Raw genomic sequence first — 21147 nt, 5'->3', positions numbered from 1 at the left:
TGTTACGTCAGCCTCAGACCTGTGACTATGACAACAGCTCTCCATTTATTTTATATCGCAGTCTCCTCCTTCTTCACCTACTTCTATAGTGCATTCAGGGTTCTCACCTCTGATGCCCCGCTGACAGCCCTCACCCTCGTCCTGGAAGTGATGATAATAAATCTAGGATTAAATTAATGTTTGTGACAATGCGCATGGTTGCTTTCCTGCCAAGAGTTAGATGGGAACATAATGAGAGTGGTATCAGGCATTCCTTAAGGCCATAAAGGCGCTCGCCTAGGGCACCACCCTCTAAATATAATAATAATAATAACAATAACAATAATAATGCTGGTGGGCGCCCCTCCTCATTTTCTGCATTAAGGTAACAAATGAACAAATAATAGATAAAGAAAGAAAGAAATACACTTTTCACCCTTGTAATTCTGTTTCTCACACTTTTTCATCGGCCTGGCCGCACTTATTTATTAATAAAAGTGCAAATTCTAGTGAAACTGACAAATCACTTTTAAGCCAACAATCAGGGACCATTTGTTTATTTATATTATAATAAATACAGTTATTTATGAAAATAAAAATCTTAATTTTTGTCTTAAAACCATTAGTTTAGTGTCGCAGTTTACGGGGCTAGGGTTAGGGTTCTGGGCATGGATATAAAGAGAACTGGATACAGCGTTGGAGGCGGGCTCTCGTTCATTCCTATGAGAGTTGCTCAGTGGAGCACAAAGCCCCAATGTCTTGACTGCCGAGTGATAAAGTACCCGGATCATCCGGCAATCTTCCGCATCCATTAGGGCGCAGTAGTGTCTTCATTAACTCCGCCTCACAGACCTCGGTCCAGCCGCAGGTCTGGGTCTCATTCACATGAACGGAGGAAGGGAAATAACTCTGGATTCGGCTAATGAAGGCTATTCAAGTGTTCATACTGGGAAATTGATTTACCTCAGTTTGGAGCCCCCCGCCCCCATTGGCTCCAAATCCAAAATACACCTAGGGCACCAAAAAGGGCTAGATAGAGCTAGCCTTGAGTGGTATCAATCTTCTCACCTAACTATTGAAAAAGCAATTAAGTGTGTTTCTCAAAACGTAGATCTATTCCTTTAAGTCAAACAGGCCACTTTGAGTAATTTTACAAGAATGTTCAGCCATAAAAAACAGAAAACCTGGGCTCTGCAGAACACGTATTGCTCTAACTACAAAACAAATATGTTGGACTTAAATCCAATAAGCAAATACAAAGTAAAATGCATCATTTCGATGTCACTTTTGTGCACAAGGCAGCATAAACCACGCATTTACTTTTTCAAGCTGGCACAGCAACCAGTGGGTAGGGGACAGTGATGCAGTGTCCGTCCACTACAGAGAGGAGGAGCGTGCCACCTCTCTATATAAGGCCTTAGAGCCTGGTCCCTCCTGAATCTGTCGCTGGTCCTCCTCTCCTCCCCCACTGAGATTTCCAAACCGTATCCCTGAGCCCTCCTCATCTCCCATAACTTTGGTCCAAGGAGTCCCAGAGGTTTTATTCTTCTTCCACCATCCTATCATCATCTCTCTCCTGGACGAAAGGTCTTACCACGCCTCACCTGTCCTCCTGTAGAGTCTCATTACTCACCTACCTGCACCTTTTTGACTCCTTGACGCTTTCTTGGGACGCGGCTCAAGATGCCAGAGCCCACAAAGAAAGGTAGGAGATTTTGTCGCCTCTAGCAGTAACATCAAAGCATGTGACAACTAAAATTCAAAGTTATGCAGGTTTTAATTCATCTGAGAGCAAAAATACGTAACTTTAAAAAAATTTTTTTTTCTTATGATTTGCTTGTTGAGTTTATATTTACTGTCATTGTCTGAGGGGAGCAGAGACAGGCGGCTCCATCACTTGTCAGCTCGTTCATAGAAATCCTCAAAGTGACTTTGACATTGGTGTTGTATTACTGATGCATGCTTGTTTCTACCACCCAGAGGGGCAGGAGAAGATTTGAGGTTTATGAGCAGATATTGTTGCCGGGGTGGGGATTGTTCTGTGTGATCCAGCTGGAGTAAGAAATTACAATGTAGGAATGTTTTCGAGCGCAGAGACGGACACAAAAAAAGACCTTTAAAGGATGATGCAATTGGCTGCTTGAGGATAAATAACCTAATTGTCTTTCTGATTGATGCCCATAATTCAACTCCTTTTTCAACCACTCCCAGCATCTTAACCCGCCCCCCTCTCACACATAACACCATAACGTCACTCATCTGTACCAGCGTGTCCGTCAACATTCCCTTTTAATCCGCTCTTGTCTGTCATTACGATATGGTATTACTCCCACCCTCCCCATTAGCTCGGCTCTTTTTGGGCGTCTGCTGTCGACCCAGACATGCCCATGTACAGTAGAGGAAATGGGACATTTTGTTTGGATCTTGGAAGCCTTCCTGATGAGAGCTGATACAGGTTTTTAATAAACTCGTTATCGCCCAGGGGGACATTGATCTGTCTGTGGTTGGCTGTGACACCTTGGGCCTGATTTGACCCTAACAATACTCTGTACATAAGACATCTGTCTGTTTCTACCTTTGTTTTCCCCCACGTTAAAGTTGTTTTAGGGGAGTTTTTCCATATCCAAACCAAGAGTCTAAGGATAGAGGGGGTGCCTTTTGGACAAGGGACATTACACTTTCAAGATTCATGGGAGCTCTTTGATACGTTTGGGAAGATGTCAATGTTTAACAGCCAGCTGCACGATCTACAATCCCATTCCTCACATCCAAATCTTACCCTAATCTCTTGTTGGGTCATTTGTCGTGAAACCAAGCTCCTGAAATGATCTGAAGCTCAGCTTTATGCACCTTTGTAGTGTGCATTGTGTACCGCACAGTTGCCCCCACAGTGTTCATCCACTGCCATAAACATCCCTGATCCCCTCAGAGACAAAGCTGCGGGCAAATAGAGGCAACGGATTCCAGTCTGCTAAAAACACTACCCAGAAATAGCTAAGCCGAGAGCAGCAGATAAATGAGAGTAGAGAAAAGTATTGTTCTTTAAATGAGTCCGAACAGCTGAAGAGGAGGAGGCCAGCGCTGTTGTTTTAGACGCCCCACTCTGAAGCCTTTAAAAAGTCCGAACTAGAGATGACGGACTGGCTGAGTCGCCCGCAGATCTCTCGGGACCTGGATTCTTGTCCCTGGAATAGTTCAGAATGAGCGCACTTTTAATCCCCATCCCTTGTTCACTGCCATCTCCCTCCACAGCCGCAAAACCCCCCCCTCCTCCTCTTCTTCCTGTGCCCACACACCAAAACACCCTGCCACTCTCAGTCCAGGTTGGATCGCTCAGAGGTCACGCACCATTAAACCTCCGACCCGGTGCCCAGCGGCATTACAGTGTTGTCCTCGCCGCCACTCAGTTTTGGGTTTCAGTCGTGAACAAGCCCTTGTCTTCACCTCATGATATTTACTGTCCCCGAGGGCCATCACTCTCCAAGGGCGCTGTCCTCTGACACTGTCGCTTTGTGTTACAGATACCACCTCATAAATCAGACACACGGTAGGATACAGCAGGAACGTCTGTCAGCTACTAATGAAGTCCAGCTCTTAAACTCATAAAGTCTCATTAAAGTTCTTGTCAAACTAGAATTAAAACAAAGAAACACAACAAACAGTATCATTAATGCAGGATTATTAAAGCAATAAAGGTCTATATTAGGAAAAACGAAGCTGCCGGCAGTTTGGCTCACGTCGGAGCCTGTATGAGCCCTTCTGTCTGCACGCCAGCAGGCCCAACAGCTGAACATACCTGCAGCCCTGTCAGCTGCACTGGGAGTCCTCCGAGGTAAAACAAAACCTTTCTCCACGCTCATTATCTCAATGGAGATGAGACAGAGAGCTTGATGTGACCCTGCAGGATTGCGGCGCGGTGGCCAGCGATACATTGTTGTGAAGTGAGGTGGGAGCGCGGCTAATTTTGACAAGGAATGCTCGGAGGGAATCGTTGCGAATGGAGGGATATCAGAAGCTGAGACGCGATGGGAGGAAAATGGCTGTTAGAAATGGTGTTGCAGTATTCATAGACGGGCTGCAAACAGCTGGCAGTCAGAAACTGAGACTCACTATGAAAGGTTTCTGTAAAGCTAAAGATACTCAAACAAGAGGTTCAAGTCTCAGAGTATTGGCTGTGTTATGCAAAAGGATTAAAAAAACACATCAGGCTGGTATTGTCCACATATTACGCTATTTTGGGAAACAGACACTGATTAAGGGTCTTTTTAAAATATATATTAAAGGGAAATACTGCTCTTAAATCCATGCATAATGAACTCTGCCTGTATATTTGTGTTTGACATAGCCTTCCAGTTCTCATTCAGTTATCTTATGTTCTCTGCAACTATAAAATGTTATAAAAATAAAAGTATAAAGCTAAAGAAACATCAGACATTCAAGAGGACTGGTACTGACATTTACAGGGGTATCATCAACAAAGAAACACAGACATACGTAACCACACAGGCATCCCTGCAGAATTCAGACTGTTGTTACTGTGTGGGACCTGACAGGTCCGAACACGTGATGGTAATAGAGCCGTCAACTGTTGTCACTCCAAATATGTATCCCTAATCCCCCACGTACCCATGTCTTTCCTCTTTCCATTCCTTTTACTCTCACACATGCAAAACCCCAAATGAATGGTGGACTGAAGCACAGCCACTGGATGACAATCTGCTTTAAGTCACGCTGTATGTAGTTGCTACACCCGTTCCCGTCATCCACAACGACTGCGTGCCAGGCATAGACTGTATATAAGAAGTGGACGTCGTCACCATGACGTCACCCATTGGTTTGTGGACTACGTTTTTGAAGCCTCGAGTTCGGCATTTTGGCCGTCGCCATCTTGGTTTCTTTGCAACCAGAAGTGACACGAGAGGGTGGAGCTAAGTACAACCAAACGCTGAATAAGACATTTTTAGGCGACCAAAATGTTACAATTAACATTCATGAACTGAAAGCACACTGTGAAAGGGTTAAAAAAAATTCTAAGTCGAAAACGCGGGCACCTCCCAGACTAAATGGGACCATAATTTACTAAATGAACATCATGCTGTATTGAAGAAGACTTGAAACTAGCGATTGAGACCATAAACTCATGTTTACAATGTTTACTGAGGTAATAAATCAAGTGAGAAGTAGGCTCATTTTCTCATAGACTTCTATACAATCAGACTTCTTTTTGCAACCAGAGGAGTCGCCCCCTGCTGGCTGTTAGAAAGAATGCAAGTTTAAGGCACTTCCACATTGGCTTCACTTTTCAGATCCCGGAGTTGCCCATTGGTCGAGCAAGGCTGTATTGTGCTTTAATCATATTCCCTAAACTAATCTGAGCAAGGACAATAAAAAAAAAAACAGGTCGCTCCAGATGTTTCATGGCTCGTCTGAAGCTCCCTTGACAACCTCCCATGGCTCTGTGCTCCACTAACCCACTATAACAACAGAGGTTTGCTTTTTAACCCCGTCATTTCATGCCAAGGGCTGTATGGATGCTTTGATCTGTTGAGGCCACCGTTAGTTTCATAAGTCTAGACGAGGCAGAGGGCAAACAAGTGGTGTGTCATGGGGGCCTCTATCATAATCAGTTAAGACAACATGGTGTCGAAGCACGAGGAGTCGGTCATCCGACACAGCAATGATATGGCTCAGTGGTGATTGGATATCAATAAAATAAGTCAATGTGCTCAAACGGAAAGACGTTTCTGGGTGATTAGGATGTACAGCGAGACATCTCGTTATCATGTTTGACAGTGATGTGTTTTTCTTTCTTTCTTTAGACGAGATGCCAAATGGCCAGCCAGAAGGTGAGTGGACGGCGACAGACATCTAATCTCCCCCTGTCACCTCACAGTCTAGCAGATTATAGTTGCACAATGTATGCACAGGAACAGACGTATACTCATCAAAACAAGGGTAGTTGCACAAGTGAAAGAAGGACAAAGTAAAGGAACAGGAAACCAACTCTTTGGGAAGAGAAGTGTACACATCAAACACCAACCCTTGTTAGCATTAAGGTGTCCAGGCACCTCTAGACGTGATGATCGCATCGCTGAACAGCGTGAATGTGCAAACACTGTCGCATAGGAGTGTAAATGTGGAGCCAATAGTCGGCAGTATGGACGTGCTGCTGTACTCCAGAGTGATCTGTGGCGACGACTGAGCTGTCAGCGTCTCTGACATTCCTCTCGCCAGCCAGCTGATCCCCCTCTGTTGATTCAGCTGACGCCCCGGCCGCCACATGTGAGCAAGGTGCTGGCATGCAATTGGCTTTATGCTGGCGCTGGGGTTTGACCTTGGAGCTGCAGCAGCATCTTGAGGCTCCAACATGGGCAGCTTTTTAGGGTCTAACTAAAAATGTAGGATTTGTCAGATAAATAATTCTTCAATGTTATTTAAAAATGCCAGTCGGATCTTAGTGGTGCACTGGCTCATGATGTGAGTGTAGTTGTAACTTGCATTTCATGATCCAGTGAAGCCATTTTCAGTGCAATTCCTCTCGTTGCCAATGCAAGCACACCTTATCTCAAAGAGTTTACAGTATAACACTTAAGGTATATAATAAATGCACAACACTGCCTGACACTTCCAGCGAGTGTTGCGGTGGTGCTACAACGGGTAAATCCTACACTACCTACACTATACGTGCCAATCACATGGACGCTACTGTGTTCAAGCACCCACCGTAAAGTTTGAGAATCCACAGGGAAGGCTGATCAAAAAATAAATTAATAAATAAATTAACTGCATCTCTAAAAAAGAAAAAAAAATGCATCTATTTATACTACTATTACTATCTATTAAAAAAATCCCCATCCAATCTAGGCTCTAGGTCAGCTTGGAAAAGTGCGAGTGTAAAGGCGGCTCGTGGCTCCGTAGTGCTCCTTTCGGCAACCCACCCGACCCGTCCAGATCTTCATAGATCTAGTCTCTTTATTTTACTTTCAAAGTGCACCAGATTAATGCATTTAACTTTAAAATGTACAAAATCTTCTTCCGGTGGAGCTTGCCCCCTGACCCCCCTAGAGGGTCCGCCCACCATAGTCTCACAAACTCCTGTGGGAAACACTGGCGTAGCCTGTTGTAATTTGTGGCAGAGCAGTGTCGCATTTCGGTAATAATTACTAAAGCAGGCGCAGAGATTCACAAAATTTCGGCACCTATGGGCAAAATCATAAATTGGCGCCTATGGCCCACCATAAGGCATCTACAGCAAAACCCTCACAACACCTTGATGGAAGTATAAAGTATGAATCAAACTTTAGCCTTCGTACTATTTTAACTATTTAATTTATAATATTTTTTTAATAAACTTGTGTGTTTATTAATGTGCATTTCAATTGTGAACCTCAATGACATTTGCATAATTCTAATCTTGACATATTAACAGCACATTTTATATATATTTATAGGCAGGAAAATAGTCTAATAATACGTTTTTTTCCTGTGTTGTATCAAATGTGAGAATGGTCTGAATACTGTATTGCGATAAAGTGTGAATGACGACGTGCAGACAGGTGGGTGCAGACGTGTGTTTTTATGTTTATTTGTGTTGGTGTGTATGCTCGAGACTGAGAGAGGCATTGCAGATGCTGAAGCTTTGTGCTCATAAAAAGCAGCTGTTCCATCCACCACTATATATTTGTCACATGCTCAGAAAGTGTTGCCCCAGACAGTAACGCTGCGCTGCCCCTCCCTGAGATTTCCTTGGAGATTTCTCCACCCCAAGGTGGGTACGCCCCCTTCACTTGCCCCAGAATGTTTCGTTCTCTTGCACATCGCATTCACATCACGTGTTCGTTTGGTGTGTGCCATCACGATTTCTTTTGTCACTTAATTCACTTTGAGAGGCCTGAAAGTGCACTTTTCTTGTGTAGGTATGATTGCTCGACACGCCGAATGCTTACACAAACAGTTAATTAGGTTAGCTGTAAGACCACCACCTCACTTACTGTGCACATACTATGCCTGCACTGCTCGACCTGCATTTGCCTGGACGCTTGGTGCTGACAGTAACTCACGCTGTGGCTGTCTTTGTGTTGGTGTAACTGTGTGACATATTGAGTCATCACACAGGAGGTATAGAGGGATTGGGGAAGTTGGGTTTTACGGACTCTGTTGGCTCTATAGTCAAAAGCCAGCTGTCTAAATTTAATACAAGCAATCAGATCATTTCATACTGTGTATGCTGTATGAGTCAGTAAATCCCTTCCTCCTTCATCACTTTACAGTATAGATATGCAATGACCAGATAGATGCTCCACTGATCAAAACACGAGATACGATGGCATACCACATAATAGTAGATATATTTTGGACATAACTTATTGATTTAGTTGAATTTGAATGATTGATTTGGGTTGTTTATTTAGCCACACCAGCAACATGGCTCTATGGAAGCAAAACTGTTAACAGGCCATTAAATAGGCGTTACAAGTTGTTATAAGCACCATAGATGTGGGTCATTAAAGGCGTACTACACCTACTATGTTGTAAAAGTGAAAGTGAAACTTAAAAGCAACACGTTTTAACATGTAAAACTGAACGAAACGTCACATTTTTAACACAAACAAAAAGGCTTCTTTAGATTTAGGCAACAAAACTACAACTTCTTTAGGTTTAGGCAACAAAATTACAATGTTTAGGCTACAAAATTACAACTTCTTTAGGTTTAGGCAACAAAATTACAACGTTAAGGCAACAAAACTACAACTTCTTTAGGTTTAGGCAACAAAATTACAATGTTTAGGCTACAAAATTACAACTTCTTTAGGTTTAGGCAACAAAATTACAACGTTAAGGCAACAAAACTACAACTTCTTTAGGTTTAGGCAACAAAATTACAACCTCTTTAGGTTTAGGCAAAAAACCTACAATGTTAAGGCAAAAAAATTGCTACTTCTTTAGGTTTAGGCAACAGAAACTACAACTTCTTAAGGCTTAGAAAAACAAAAACACTTGGTTAAGATTAGGGGAAAACATTGTAACTACTTTTCAAAAGTGAAAGCAAAACTTAACACAAAGACAACGATAAATTGTTGGTTTCATACGGGATGCAAATCCCGGTCAGGGTGACAACCCTGTGTTTTATGTCCCATCCATCACCCCTGACCTCAAACCCCATAGCTAAGGAGTTTCTTGTTGTCTATACTATATCTCCTGATTTCCACTTCTGTTCCTGTCACTACAGTCACTAGAGGCCGCTGTCGTCTTCTTTTATACCTTCTTTCGGTGTAGTAGGCCCCTATTAACCCACATCTACGGTGCATGGCAACCGATAACACCTATTTAATAGCCTTCAGACTGAAATATCTCAACAACTATTGAATTTTGTACAGATATTAATGGTGCAAAGAGGATAAATCCTCTGATTTTTCCTCTAGTGCCACCATCAGGTAAAAAAATCTTCATACGTCCAATACCTTTTGTTTATGACCAAATAATATTACCATCAGCCTCAGCAGCCCAACAGCTGTATGTTGGTGCTAATTAGCAAATATGGTAAACATTATACCTCCTATACCTGCATGTTAGAATGCTGGCATTAGCGTTTAGCTCAAGGAACCGCTGTGTCTAAGCCTCACAGGGCCGCTGGCGTGGTTGTAGATCTAAATCTTGTCACCTGTCGCCAATTAAGATCGTGGCTATCTGGTCATTAGCTATTCATACCCCCCTCATTTGAGCAAGCATTATCTTGCAAAGGCTGCCGGCGGTTGTGCCCAATGCTTGCTGCTCCAGCCTGGCGCTTTATCTGCTGTACAGAAGCGGTAGCTGAGGAGAAAGAGCCAGTAGAGACTGATGGGAAGCAACCAGAGCCCACAGAGCCTGAGCCGTTACAGGCTGTGGTGGCTCCGGAGCCGAGCCCCACCGAGAACGGCTCAAACCAACCGCCGCCTGGTTTGGTTGGGGTTACAGAGCAAGCAGAGTCCGGTAGCTCTGCCGTAAAGGAAGAGGGCCCTTGCTCTCCCCCACCAACTGGTAAGTATACCTCTTAAACATAAATAAGTCCCATTTCTCTCTCAAAATGCATGTTTACCCCTCTAGCTCTTTCACTGGTAATGCTACTGCAACAGGAAGTCTTAATCATTTCAGTTGCACACTAGGCTTAGCAGCATGGCAAAGTGATGTAAAACTTAGATTTACTCTCAAAGTTAAAAGATTATACTTCCCTGCTTAGAACGATATGGACTTCACTCCTACTGGTTGGAGCCATTTGCTCTTAAAACTAATTCCTAAGTGGCTTTAATTGCATGCAGACCTCAAAGAAATACAAATAACATATATGCACCTGATGACCTTTATGGTGCAGTGTCTTCAGATGTTTAAAGAAATAATAACTAATCTAGATTAATACATAAGGACTAATAGATTATGGCAAACTGAAGGTGATGCAAGTTGTGTGCAAGGTGAGTCGTCAAACTCTTTATTCTATAATCCAGAAATGTTATAGGCAGAACAAACACACACACTAAATACCGGCTGGTTTCCTTCTCTCAGTTTTGTTTATGTGTATATTCAGGTAAGTTGAGTCGATTTTGAGAGAGAAGATACTCAGGTGAAAAAGCTGAGACTCTTTGAAGTTGCTTTTGTTGGCTTGGTCATGAGCATTTCTTTTTTTTGCAAATATGGGTTGCATCTGCTGCTAAAAGGCTGATATTTTTATGATACACCTGTGTGTTTTCCCGCGCACCGCTGTGCTGGAGAGCTTGAGCTTTTGTTTCGGCGGCTTGAGAAGCTTGCGGTAATGAGCATTCATGATCCCACACTGTTTTATGTCTTGAGACATACAGTAATTAGGGTCAAATCATCGGTTGGTATTTTGGTCTCGTTCATCCCGTCCAAGAGCTGCATGTCATGCTCCATTCAAAGTCTTGCCTCGCATGTGACGGCCAGCCTTGTGTCATTTTTGGCCTGCCCAGTGATAGATATGGAGCTTTTTTGATAGGTGGGTCTATTTGTCAATGACACCTTTATTGCAGATGATGATGATGCTGCAGCCACTACCGCATCCTCAACATCCCAAGCAGGTTGGTACCCATAACAACCTTTAATACTTCCTAATTTTATTCCTCTTCACCTCACTTTTTGAGGACGGTCGCAATGGAGCTCTCACCTTAAGTCAGGCTCAAATCAACTCCCGAGTACTTTTTTGAGAAGAGCTCTTGTTGAATCATAAGTTACCTGTATGATCAGCTATATTGTGGTGATCTAAGAATAGTGTTTAATTCATTCAATTCGTAATGTGCATTTCACAGTTTCACGGGTTCGTGGTTAGTGTTTTAGTCTCAGCAACAAAAAGGCATTGCTCAAATCTACTTCCGGTATATATTCGTTGGTACGGATTGTCATGTCAAATCTGTAAATACTCTGATGTATGTCTGTGCATTGACATACACGTAGTAAATGTGTGATTTTTACATGCAAAAATACACCCACAAGCACATCATCCTTTATTTACTCATCTCAAATAAAGGTATGGATGTGAAAATGTAATTTGACATGTGTATATTATACATACAAAAGAAATGCATGGTTGCTAAATGTGTATGTGCATAAATTATACATATGCACATTACTGTTCAATATTTTGTTTAAAATCTTGTCTGTGTACTAAAAGGGAATGCTGCTGAATTTCAGCTTTTGATTGTTTTGATATTACATTAAATCTTTGCTATTATTATTTATGATTATTAATTATTATCCAACCATCAGAATGAAAATTAAAATAAAAAATGTACAATATATCATTGAATGGAGCTCTGATCTCTTGTTGTTGTGAGAGAATAGATATAAGGCTAAATAGTCGACATTGCCTTACAGACTTTTCATGGCATTGGCATTCCCTTTTATGTGGATACACATACTTTCTGTCTTTATTTTGTTTTTGTAAACTACTCAGATATTTGGGAAATTAATTTACTTGCTGTCTTAATATCAGTTTATGCTCTCATGTTGATATTCTTTAACTGCAACAGGAAATATATTGTACAAAAGTGAAGGCAAATTTCAAATATCCATCTCTTCTGTACAGAATTGATCAAGGTCCCGCCCAAACAACCGCCTCAGCCAATCACAAGCTGAGCACGGCTGCAGCTCGTTAGTGTGAGAGCCACCTAGCTGCTAAGTTAGCACCACGGAAGCTGTTTGGCTAAAACAGGGGACAGCAACCTTTACTATCAAAAAAATCTGTCTGGAGCCACAAAACAGCATGCAGCTTATAGTCTAAGTATATAGTATACAGTATACTGTAAGTCTAATGCAGTGAGGGCCAAAGTGCAAATGTACTAGGGAGTATTAGTATCCAGAATAAATTGATAATATTACGAGAATAAAGTGATAACTTAACAAGAAAGAAATTAGTAATATTACGAGAATAAAGTTATAACTTAAAGAGGAAAAAAGTCGTAATATTACAAGAACAAAGTCATAACTTTACGAGAAAAAAAGAAAATAACACGTAAAATTACTACTTTATAATATTATGACTTTATTGTCATAATACTACGACTTTTTCCCCCTAAATTTATGACTCTATTCTTGTAATATTGTGACTTTATTCTAAATCTAAAATGACAGATCTATCTTTGGGAAAAATGTATTTGACGTGTACTTTGACATTTTATTACGTACAAACGTTGGTAAGGCAGCAAATAAACTAATGTACCAAAAGGTCTAAGTGTTCTAAATTATCTTGCTTATATTTTAATATCATTTATAGTTATATGTTTAACCACCTGGGACTCTCTGAGAGACAATCCTGGATGCTTCCCATTGAAAAAGCTGCTGTGCAATGGGGAAGTTAACTAAACCAAACCAAACCAAACCAGTAAGACCAAATCATTGAAGACTTTTTGTCTTAAACCCAAAATATTTCAGTTTTACAAGAGAAAAAGGCTTCAAAGATGGGTTGGGTTAACTTCCAAACTACAAAAAAAAACAAGTTCACAGCTGTTTCCTTGAGCTTTTCAATGGAAAACATCCAGCAGCTATCAGTGTGGGTGATGCAGACACAATATTGATCAAACCACCTAAAGTAGTTGAGTTTATCCTCATTAATTCAATGACGACTGTGCTTTTTTTCACAGAGGACGGCAGTTCACTCAAGAAACTCTCAATTGAGCTGCTCAGTAAGATCCCCTCTGTTAAATCCTACCACCATTTTAGCACCTCTGAAACCAGTATCCGACTTTAAATCAGAATCACCCACTCTTTGAATGTAGGAAATATGTTAATTTTTTTGTTTTTTTTATGTGTTTTTAGAAGTTAGCTTCTCAATACAAGAAAGTGAAGATGTTCAAAATGTCTTTGCTAACAAATTAACATACATCTATTAATACAAATTACTTTTCTTTATGTTAATTCCTCTTTCAGGGTGTTTACATAATCATGTTTTTTTTGTTTTCTGTACACATAAATTGCAATTTATGTGAATACATTTTGGAATTCTGGTCATAACAGTCAAATCTAGGTTTTGCAATCAGTAATCAATATTCAAGATAAAGCAAAACAAACAGCATATTATAGATTTTTTTTATTTAAATCAGACCCTTGATTCAGAATTCCTCGGGTTAATGCTTGCAAATCTGTAATTGCTTGTGGGTTTTACTTTTTTATGAGTGTGTGCTTGCTTCAGTGGACTTTACAGTACTATTCCTTACAATATGCTGTAAATTTCTCTCTGTCTTTGTTTAGATGATAGCGTCCCTGTGCCAACCATGGGCAGAAAAGACTCAGGTAATAAAGTGGTAGCCAAAAAAATACTCGTATGGTAACTATGTTCATTTATTCATACACTCCAAGAGGAATTTAAACCGGTATCAAGAAAGTCAGATTGTGACTCAACCAGTTTCCTGTTTTTACCGTCATAGCTGGTCAAATGGAGGCTTTGCCAGCAGTTTAGCAGGTTAAATTGCCTCAACAATATGGTGTGCAACATGAAAAAGATTGCTTTTCTGACATTCAGACCTCCTATTGAAAAAAGGACTGGAGCATCAGGAGGATGGAGAATTGACATCATCTTTTATATTTTGCTGAAAATGTCTGCTTAGACACACTTCCTGTGTTCCATATTGTCTGTTTCATGCTTTCCGTGTTGCAAAGAGCTTAATTTATGCTGTATGAGGTGGGATGGCTGAAAGTGAGAATATGTGTACGTCAGTCTGTCTGTATGTACAACTCTCCTCTGGTAAGACAAAACCTTTCAGATCAAAAGTGAAAGGTGGGTGTATGAATTCCTCAACCGTACTGTACTGCTATATTTTACCCTGCACAATGACATCGGAGAGCGCTGTGTCATGTATGTGTTTCTCCTGACTGACCAGTGTGGTCTCTGGGAGAGGGCCAGAACCCAGAGGACCTGGACAAGCCCATCGACACCCCGCCAATATCCACCCTGATGATAGAGAGTCCCCATAGTGCCGTTGTCCCTGTGGGTGAGTGACAGCAGATGAAGCTGGCAAAATATGAGATTTTTTTCAGGGTGGTACATTGATTCTTTTAAGCCTTAAAGACGTAGTTAGACATTTTTGGGAAATACGCTTATTTGCTTTCTTGCCAAGAGTTAGATGGTAAGGCCGATACCACTGTCATGAAGCTACAACCAGGAGCCGCTTAGTTTAGCTTAGCATAAAGACTGGAAACAGAGGGAAACAGCTAGCCTGGCTCCGTCTAAAGGTAACAAAATACAAAACAAAGTATGTACCAGGTGTTGATGTGGACACGTGCATGTGCACTGTTGCCACGCTGTCAATCCATTAGAATATTTAATCACAATTAATCACACATATCTTTATCAGTTCTAAATGTACCTTAAAGGGAGATTAGTCCAGTATTTAATCCTTTTATCAACATGGGAGTGGACAAATATGCTGCTTTATGTAAATGTTGGTACCAATGGATTCATCAGGTTTTATAGTTTACTATGATACCAGGATCGGACTTTTCTAGTGCCTTTCTTTTGGACATTTTACAGACTTTTTTGTACTTTTTTTGAACATTTTTGGGAAATTTTTAGACTATTTTTAGGATATTTTTCGATATTTTTTAAAACCAGAAATTTCACTTCTTTTTTTGTACAAATTAACGTCTTTTTTTTTTTTTACCTAAGCTAGCTATTCCCCCCTGATCTCAGTCTTTACGCTTTTATTAAATCATCTTTCAGTGTGACTTTAATTGTTTATTTTATTGGACGTTTTTGGACACTTTCTCTCTGTGATCGTGTTGTATTTTCTGTCTAAAGGTGGAGACATCAGCTTTGTCGCCAAGGTGGAGGCCAAAGATCTCCTCCGCAAACCCACTGTTAAGTGGTTTAAAGGGAAATGGATGGATCTGGCCAGCAAGACAGGAAAGCACTTACAGCTGAAAGAGACCTTTGACCGATTGACCAAGGTACTGTACAGCAAGACTTCCCCCCCACCTGTCCCAGCTCCTACGGGAGCACCACATCACGGTATAGGGTATAGGCGCTGTTAAACCAATCCTTATATATATATATCACTCCCTGGCAGATACACACATTTGAGATGCTCATCATCAAGGCCAAAGACAACTATGCTGGAAACTACAGGTGTGAAGTCACCTACAAGGACAAGTTTGACAGCTGTTCCTTTGACTTGGAAGTTAAAGGTTTGTTAAAGCATCAAAGTGTATTTATATTCATTCTAATATGTTGACAAAATACAGACCAGCATATGTGTTGTTACTGTTTTACAGAAACTGAACAGGGCTCACAGAATATTGATATTCGTTCAGCTTTCAAAAGAAGGTAACGAATTCAGTGTGAAACAGTAAAGTATTTCCTTTATTTTTCACTTCAACTGAAAAAAAACAAGGTATTTATTTCAGAAAATAGGATTAATACTAATAAATACTCCTGAAAAGTGAAGAAAAGAACAAGTGTGATAAACATATCTAGTATTGTACAACATTTAAGTGTGACAAGATGGTTGTAATAATGTCATTAACCTTTCTCAAAGGTAATTACAAATCAACCAGCCGACTCGATGTCGTGTAGTTAAAGGCCAACTCTTGCATTTTAAATCTCCCTCCAAACAATGTGTCTGGAAAGCAATGCAAAGCATCCCAGTTTCACAATGTTGCTGCTCGGTAATGTTGCTTCAACATTGCCAAAACACTGTGGCAACGTTGCCCTGGGAACGCTCTCTTACACAAAAACACCTCGTTTCAAGCTTTTCATCCAGAAAAGACAGAACAAGTGGTTTTGTGTAAGCGGTAATCGTGGGTTAGCTCGGAGCCAACGCACCGATTGACGTCAGAGCCTTTGCTTTGTGTTGCTGTTTTAGCATTGTTTTCTAGTGCCTGTAACTGTTTCAACTCTGATTAAATCTTTATTAATCTCTCCTTGTTAACAACAGCAGTGAAGGACAAGAGGATGCAGGAGAGCTTGACTTTAGTGGTCTCCTTAAACATAGGTGAGAATCACATCTCGACCCTGACTGGATTTTGTCCTTTTCAGTATTTTTAAGCCCTTTTTCTCCTTTCTTTCAAATCTGTTGTAAATATGATTTGTATGCTACTGTATGAGTAGCACATACATTTCTACAGATGACGCATTATGCTTTACCAGAGGTTTTCAAAGTCTGGCCCTCCCCTCAGACAAAATTGCTCGTCTTAATGGATTTTGTCATTCATATTGTTAGTCTTTGTCTTACTTCGACTTGAGAGACAATACGCCTGCGGTGTGCTGAGTAGACGGAGTCTGCACACCATTTAAAAGGCACATACGCAGCGCCGGCTGATGCGCAGATGCCCCGCTCAATTCAAGCGCCGAAAGCGGCGAGTGCGCCTACCTCGATCACATGGCTGATACATCAAAATCTTGATGCCAAGCAACAATGCAATCTTAACTTGATGAGTAAAGTCGGTATATATTTAACATACAGCAAAGCAGTCAGCAGGTGATTGCCGGTATCATTTTGTCTCTGTGGCATCGTTATCTCATCACTAATTAATGACACAATAAACCTTGATCGCTCTGACAGATCCATGCTTTGTTTAAAGTTTAAAGCTCCCCTTTGCAACGTACCCATGAATGTACAGACAAATACAACTGGATTACTTTGATACTGAAGACTTAAAATTGGATGATTCTCAGGCAAGTTCTGGAGCTTTATGGAGCGTCTTTATTCTACGATTTCTAAGCGGGTTTATGGACATTTATTCGCGACAGTCATTGGAGTTTTATGATATCCCCTGAAAGTGTAAATCCCACTGAATCTAAAAATATCTGTATCATATCTGTGTAGTCAGATTTGACTGAGTTATAACTCTTGAGAAGGGGTGTGAATTTTGGGAGGCGCGCCTCACAGTTTGAAAACCTCTGGTTTACCAAAGCTACAGTGGTGGCTCAGAATAAAACACCATGATGCATATTTCAGATGATACAGTGCAACGTTTAAGTGTGAGTACAAATAGTCCATGGCAGTGACATTGTTCACCGGCGAAGTTATACATTTATTTTGGGCTTGTCTCTTCTTCTCCCCTACATATTCAGAAATCAAAGGTTAGTAGAGAGAAAATCTTAGGTTGTTAAAATGATTAGACCTTACTGCGGGTGAGTACTGTAACCCTTTAGAGTCCCCAGCATGACGTGTAGCTCTAGGAATTGGACGAGCAAGAGTGTTGGCCTCCTGTAGTACGGTAACACTTCATTTGAAGGCAGCATTCCTAACCGCTCTGTCAGCAATCAGTAATGATGGAAATGGGCCTTGCATCATAAACACACGGAAGTCCAACGCCACCTTTATGAGGCAGAGTGCACCATTTTGGATCATTAACGATGTGCTCGTGGGCCATGGAGAAATGATGCTGTAAAATAGTGTTATCTCTACATTGTCGTTTTATTTCAACATAGAAATACAAGGCAAATATCACCATGTTTATTTCAGCTTTCTTCATAATTGCCTGAAAATAAACAGATGAGAAACACAAACATAGAATGGAATAATATTTGACGCTATTCACCTCCAATCTTTCGGACATTTGGGACAAATGTCTATGAAAGAAAGGGCTGTCTGAATGTTCTTTATGTAAACTAATGGATACAAAGTTTATTAACTTGGATCTCACTAATCTAACATCTTCAGTGTCATTATCTAACAGCGTCGGAGCATCTCTGAAGTGATCACTCAAACCAACAACAAGCAAAGGGATGGGCCAGTTCATGAGAGCAAAATGAAAGACCTTAAAATCAGCATTAAAAATATATAATATTGCAGGTTTCCCCTGTATCCCTGCATGCTGCATATCATGTTATTACAAACAAAAGTGTTCAGCATTACAGTTAGTTGAACGATTCAGCTTTTTTTCACAAAATGGAAACATTTTTGTGCTAATTTAATTCTACAAAACTGATAAAACCCTTGTTTCATCCCCTACATTTACTCTGTAAGTCTTGTGTCCAAACTAAAAGAACCCAACTCCAATTCCCTCCTTAATTCAGCTCCCATTTAATGTTTCCCCTTCATCACTCGATGCATGCTAGAAACCTTAAAAAGCCATTTTATAGTCATTATTGTGGATTTAATGGAAACCCTAAATGTTAGAATATTATAACAATGAGAGAATCTGCTAAGTGGCTCTTTGTGTAGCACAGCAACTGACTGGAACATATAACAAAATCTCACATTTTGGCGGTGTTAATACCTCTGGAATCTTTTTTTTCCTTCCCTATAACAAACAAATGTATGATATATGTTAGAAATACTCCTGCCATTGCATTTAACTAAGACCTCAGAATGATAGCTAGTCACCCAGGAGAACAAGATATTATGTTGCAGTTCATTTTGTAGATTATTGTCACCGACTTATCTTGCACGCACCGTTTAGAGTTGTGGTTTTATCAAAATTGGAATTGAGGACCTAAACAAGAGGTCAAGAAATAAGAAAAATAAAAAAAAAAACATTTATTTACTGACTTTTTTTCCAATCTTTTATGTTGAATACTACACAGTTTTTACCTCTTCAGATCTAAAAAAAAAGATTTGAGAAGAGAAGATTCCTCTTTGACTGAGCTGCACACAACTTACAGACATGTGATGAGAGGTCATAAGCAGTCGGCGATTTGTTTAGTTCACCCACGACTAGTGAACTGCCCCATAAACCACTTTTTTTTTTTCCTGTAATTTTTAATATTTTTAATAGAGAACATTTTAGATCCAAGACAAGGGTGGGACTCAGAAAAAGTCTTTTTTAAAATGACTGATCTGTCTGCTGCTTCAGCACCACGGACAGCGCGGTGGATTTATCAATCACAGCACAGTTATGCTACTGATATTTCAGAGTCCAACACAGTCTCACGGCAGTTCGTGAAATAGTCACGAAATTTAAACTATTTGATTCGTGTACATTGACACAAATTTCCCCTTTTTTCGTGACGCTCAGCATGATTTTCAACAACATATATGAATGTCCAGCAACACGTGACGCACGTGTCAATTTCCACTCCAGTCTTTTCAAAATAAAACTACTTAGTTAGGTTTAGGAATAGATCGACTTGGTTAGGTTTAGGCTACAAAACTACTTAATTAGGTTTAGAAAAAGGCCGTGGTTTGGGTTGAAATAACTCCGGAAGTGCTGTAACTTAAGTACGGAAGTTACGTGACAAATAAATCTACTTTGACTTGTGGTTTCACACGGGACACGAACACCGGTCTTCTGGGCAAACGTCCAGTGTTTTTTAACTTACTCATCCACCCCGACCTCCTCCCTACATGGTGTTCGTCGCTCTCTATACTTCCCAGTTCACAATTAATGTGGTTTACAAAATAAAATAACATGCAAGACACGATTAACCCTCCATTTCTTCTCAGCAAATTAGAGAGCACCTCTGTGTCTTGTGTTACATTTAACATTTGACTCCAGAGCCGATGTCAACACACAGGTAGACAGCTCACCATGCCCATCCCTTTGTGTGACATGTCCCGAGGAACGAAATAGGATATGCAAACCAAAAATTGCAGGGCAATAACCAAGGAAAACATGAACTCAGTAAAATAAGATTGTAAAGCTTAAGGGGTGAACCTACCAATGCCTGAAAGACTCCAATTCTATAGAGGTTAATGAGTAGTTCCTCAGGACACGTTGCAAACACCAGCCTATGACTCCTGCCCTAAAATCGTTCCCTCGTATCCGGCACAACTAGGGAGGTGAAACCGGATGACACTCCAGATGTTGATGTGTGGGAGATCCTGAAGGGCGCCCGGCCAGATCAGTACGAGAAAATTGCCTTTATGTACGGCATCACAGATCTGAGGGGTCTGCTGCGTAGGATGAAGAAGATCCCAAAAGAGGTGAAGAAAAGCGATGGTAAGTCAGTGCTTTGGTGAATATCAGTCTTCACGTCTGGTCTGAACGGAATCTGGGTCTCGGTGTCTCTTTTGTGACCTTCGTTTCGTCTTTTCACAGCTTTTGCGAAGAAACTGGAACCAGCCTATCAGGTGGACAAAGGTGGAAAGATCCGCTTGGTGGTCGATCTGGCCGACCCCACGGTTGAGCTGAAGTGGTACAAGAACGGACAAGAAATCAGACCCACTCCCAAGTATGTACCGACATCGCATGACATTTTCTCTGCAGCCTATCTTCTGTGTCTTCTCACCTTCAACACGGCGCGAATGAAACACATGCTTTTGAAAATGCGTTTCATTTGTGGCACCAGTTTTCTGATATTATGTGATTTCACATAATGTTTTGTCACCACTCAAATGCACAATGGTTCACATGTTTTACACCACACACATTCATCCAGTGTGTCCTCTTTTTACTAATTTACTTCAGCTCAACACAGACCTACATTTTTACAAATAACCCCACAGGAATATATTAAAACCTAAACAAGGCTTAATAAGACAGTATTTCTAGTGTAACCTTACATCACCTTTACAGTTTTACACATGCGCAGCACACTGTGAACCATTGCTCGTGAAAAAATAACGTTCTCTTGACTCTAATGTCGCTCTAATCAGTTTCCACACAGTTTCTCACACACATATTAGGTCCATTGTGAATTCACAGGGCTGTATAAAAGGCCCCAGAGCTACATTTGGGTGTCGATGCAGTGTATGATGTCAACTGTTGTAGTTAATTGACATTAACTACTGTATATGTCCTCCT

The 21147-nt window shown here is 40.8% G+C and overlaps 1 protein-coding gene across 3 annotated transcripts in view; it reads left to right on the top strand.

The window, feature by feature from the left end:
• Positions 1–1439: 1439 nt before the first annotated feature.
• mybpc1 (myosin binding protein C1) overlaps positions 1440–21147 on the top strand; it is a 33468-nt gene continuing 13760 nt past the window's right edge. For all 3 annotated transcript variants that reach the window (XM_074625741.1, XM_074625740.1, XM_074625742.1), the window contains exons 1-13: positions 1440–1684; positions 5799–5825; positions 7676–7747; positions 10998–11045; positions 13104–13145; positions 13711–13752; positions 14340–14450; positions 15257–15405; positions 15525–15642; positions 15730–15781; positions 16392–16448; positions 20180–20343; positions 20443–20575. In XM_074625741.1, the coding sequence (XP_074481842.1) occupies positions 1663–1684; positions 5799–5825; positions 7676–7747; positions 10998–11045; positions 13104–13145; positions 13711–13752; positions 14340–14450; positions 15257–15405; positions 15525–15642; positions 15730–15781; positions 16392–16448; positions 20180–20343; positions 20443–20575 (1037 nt within the window). In that variant the 5' untranslated portion in view covers positions 1440–1662. The remainder of the gene's footprint in view (positions 1685–5798; positions 5826–7675; positions 7748–10997; positions 11046–13103; positions 13146–13710; positions 13753–14339; positions 14451–15256; positions 15406–15524; positions 15643–15729; positions 15782–16391; positions 16449–20179; positions 20344–20442; positions 20576–21147) is intronic.

The sequence above is a fragment of the Sebastes fasciatus genome, chromosome 23, assembly GCF_043250625.1.
Source record: "Sebastes fasciatus isolate fSebFas1 chromosome 23, fSebFas1.pri, whole genome shotgun sequence".
Taxonomy (NCBI): domain Eukaryota; kingdom Metazoa; phylum Chordata; class Actinopteri; order Perciformes; family Sebastidae; genus Sebastes; species Sebastes fasciatus.
Note: the sequence above shows the minus strand (reverse complement) of the source record. Positions and strands in the feature narration are given on the sequence as shown.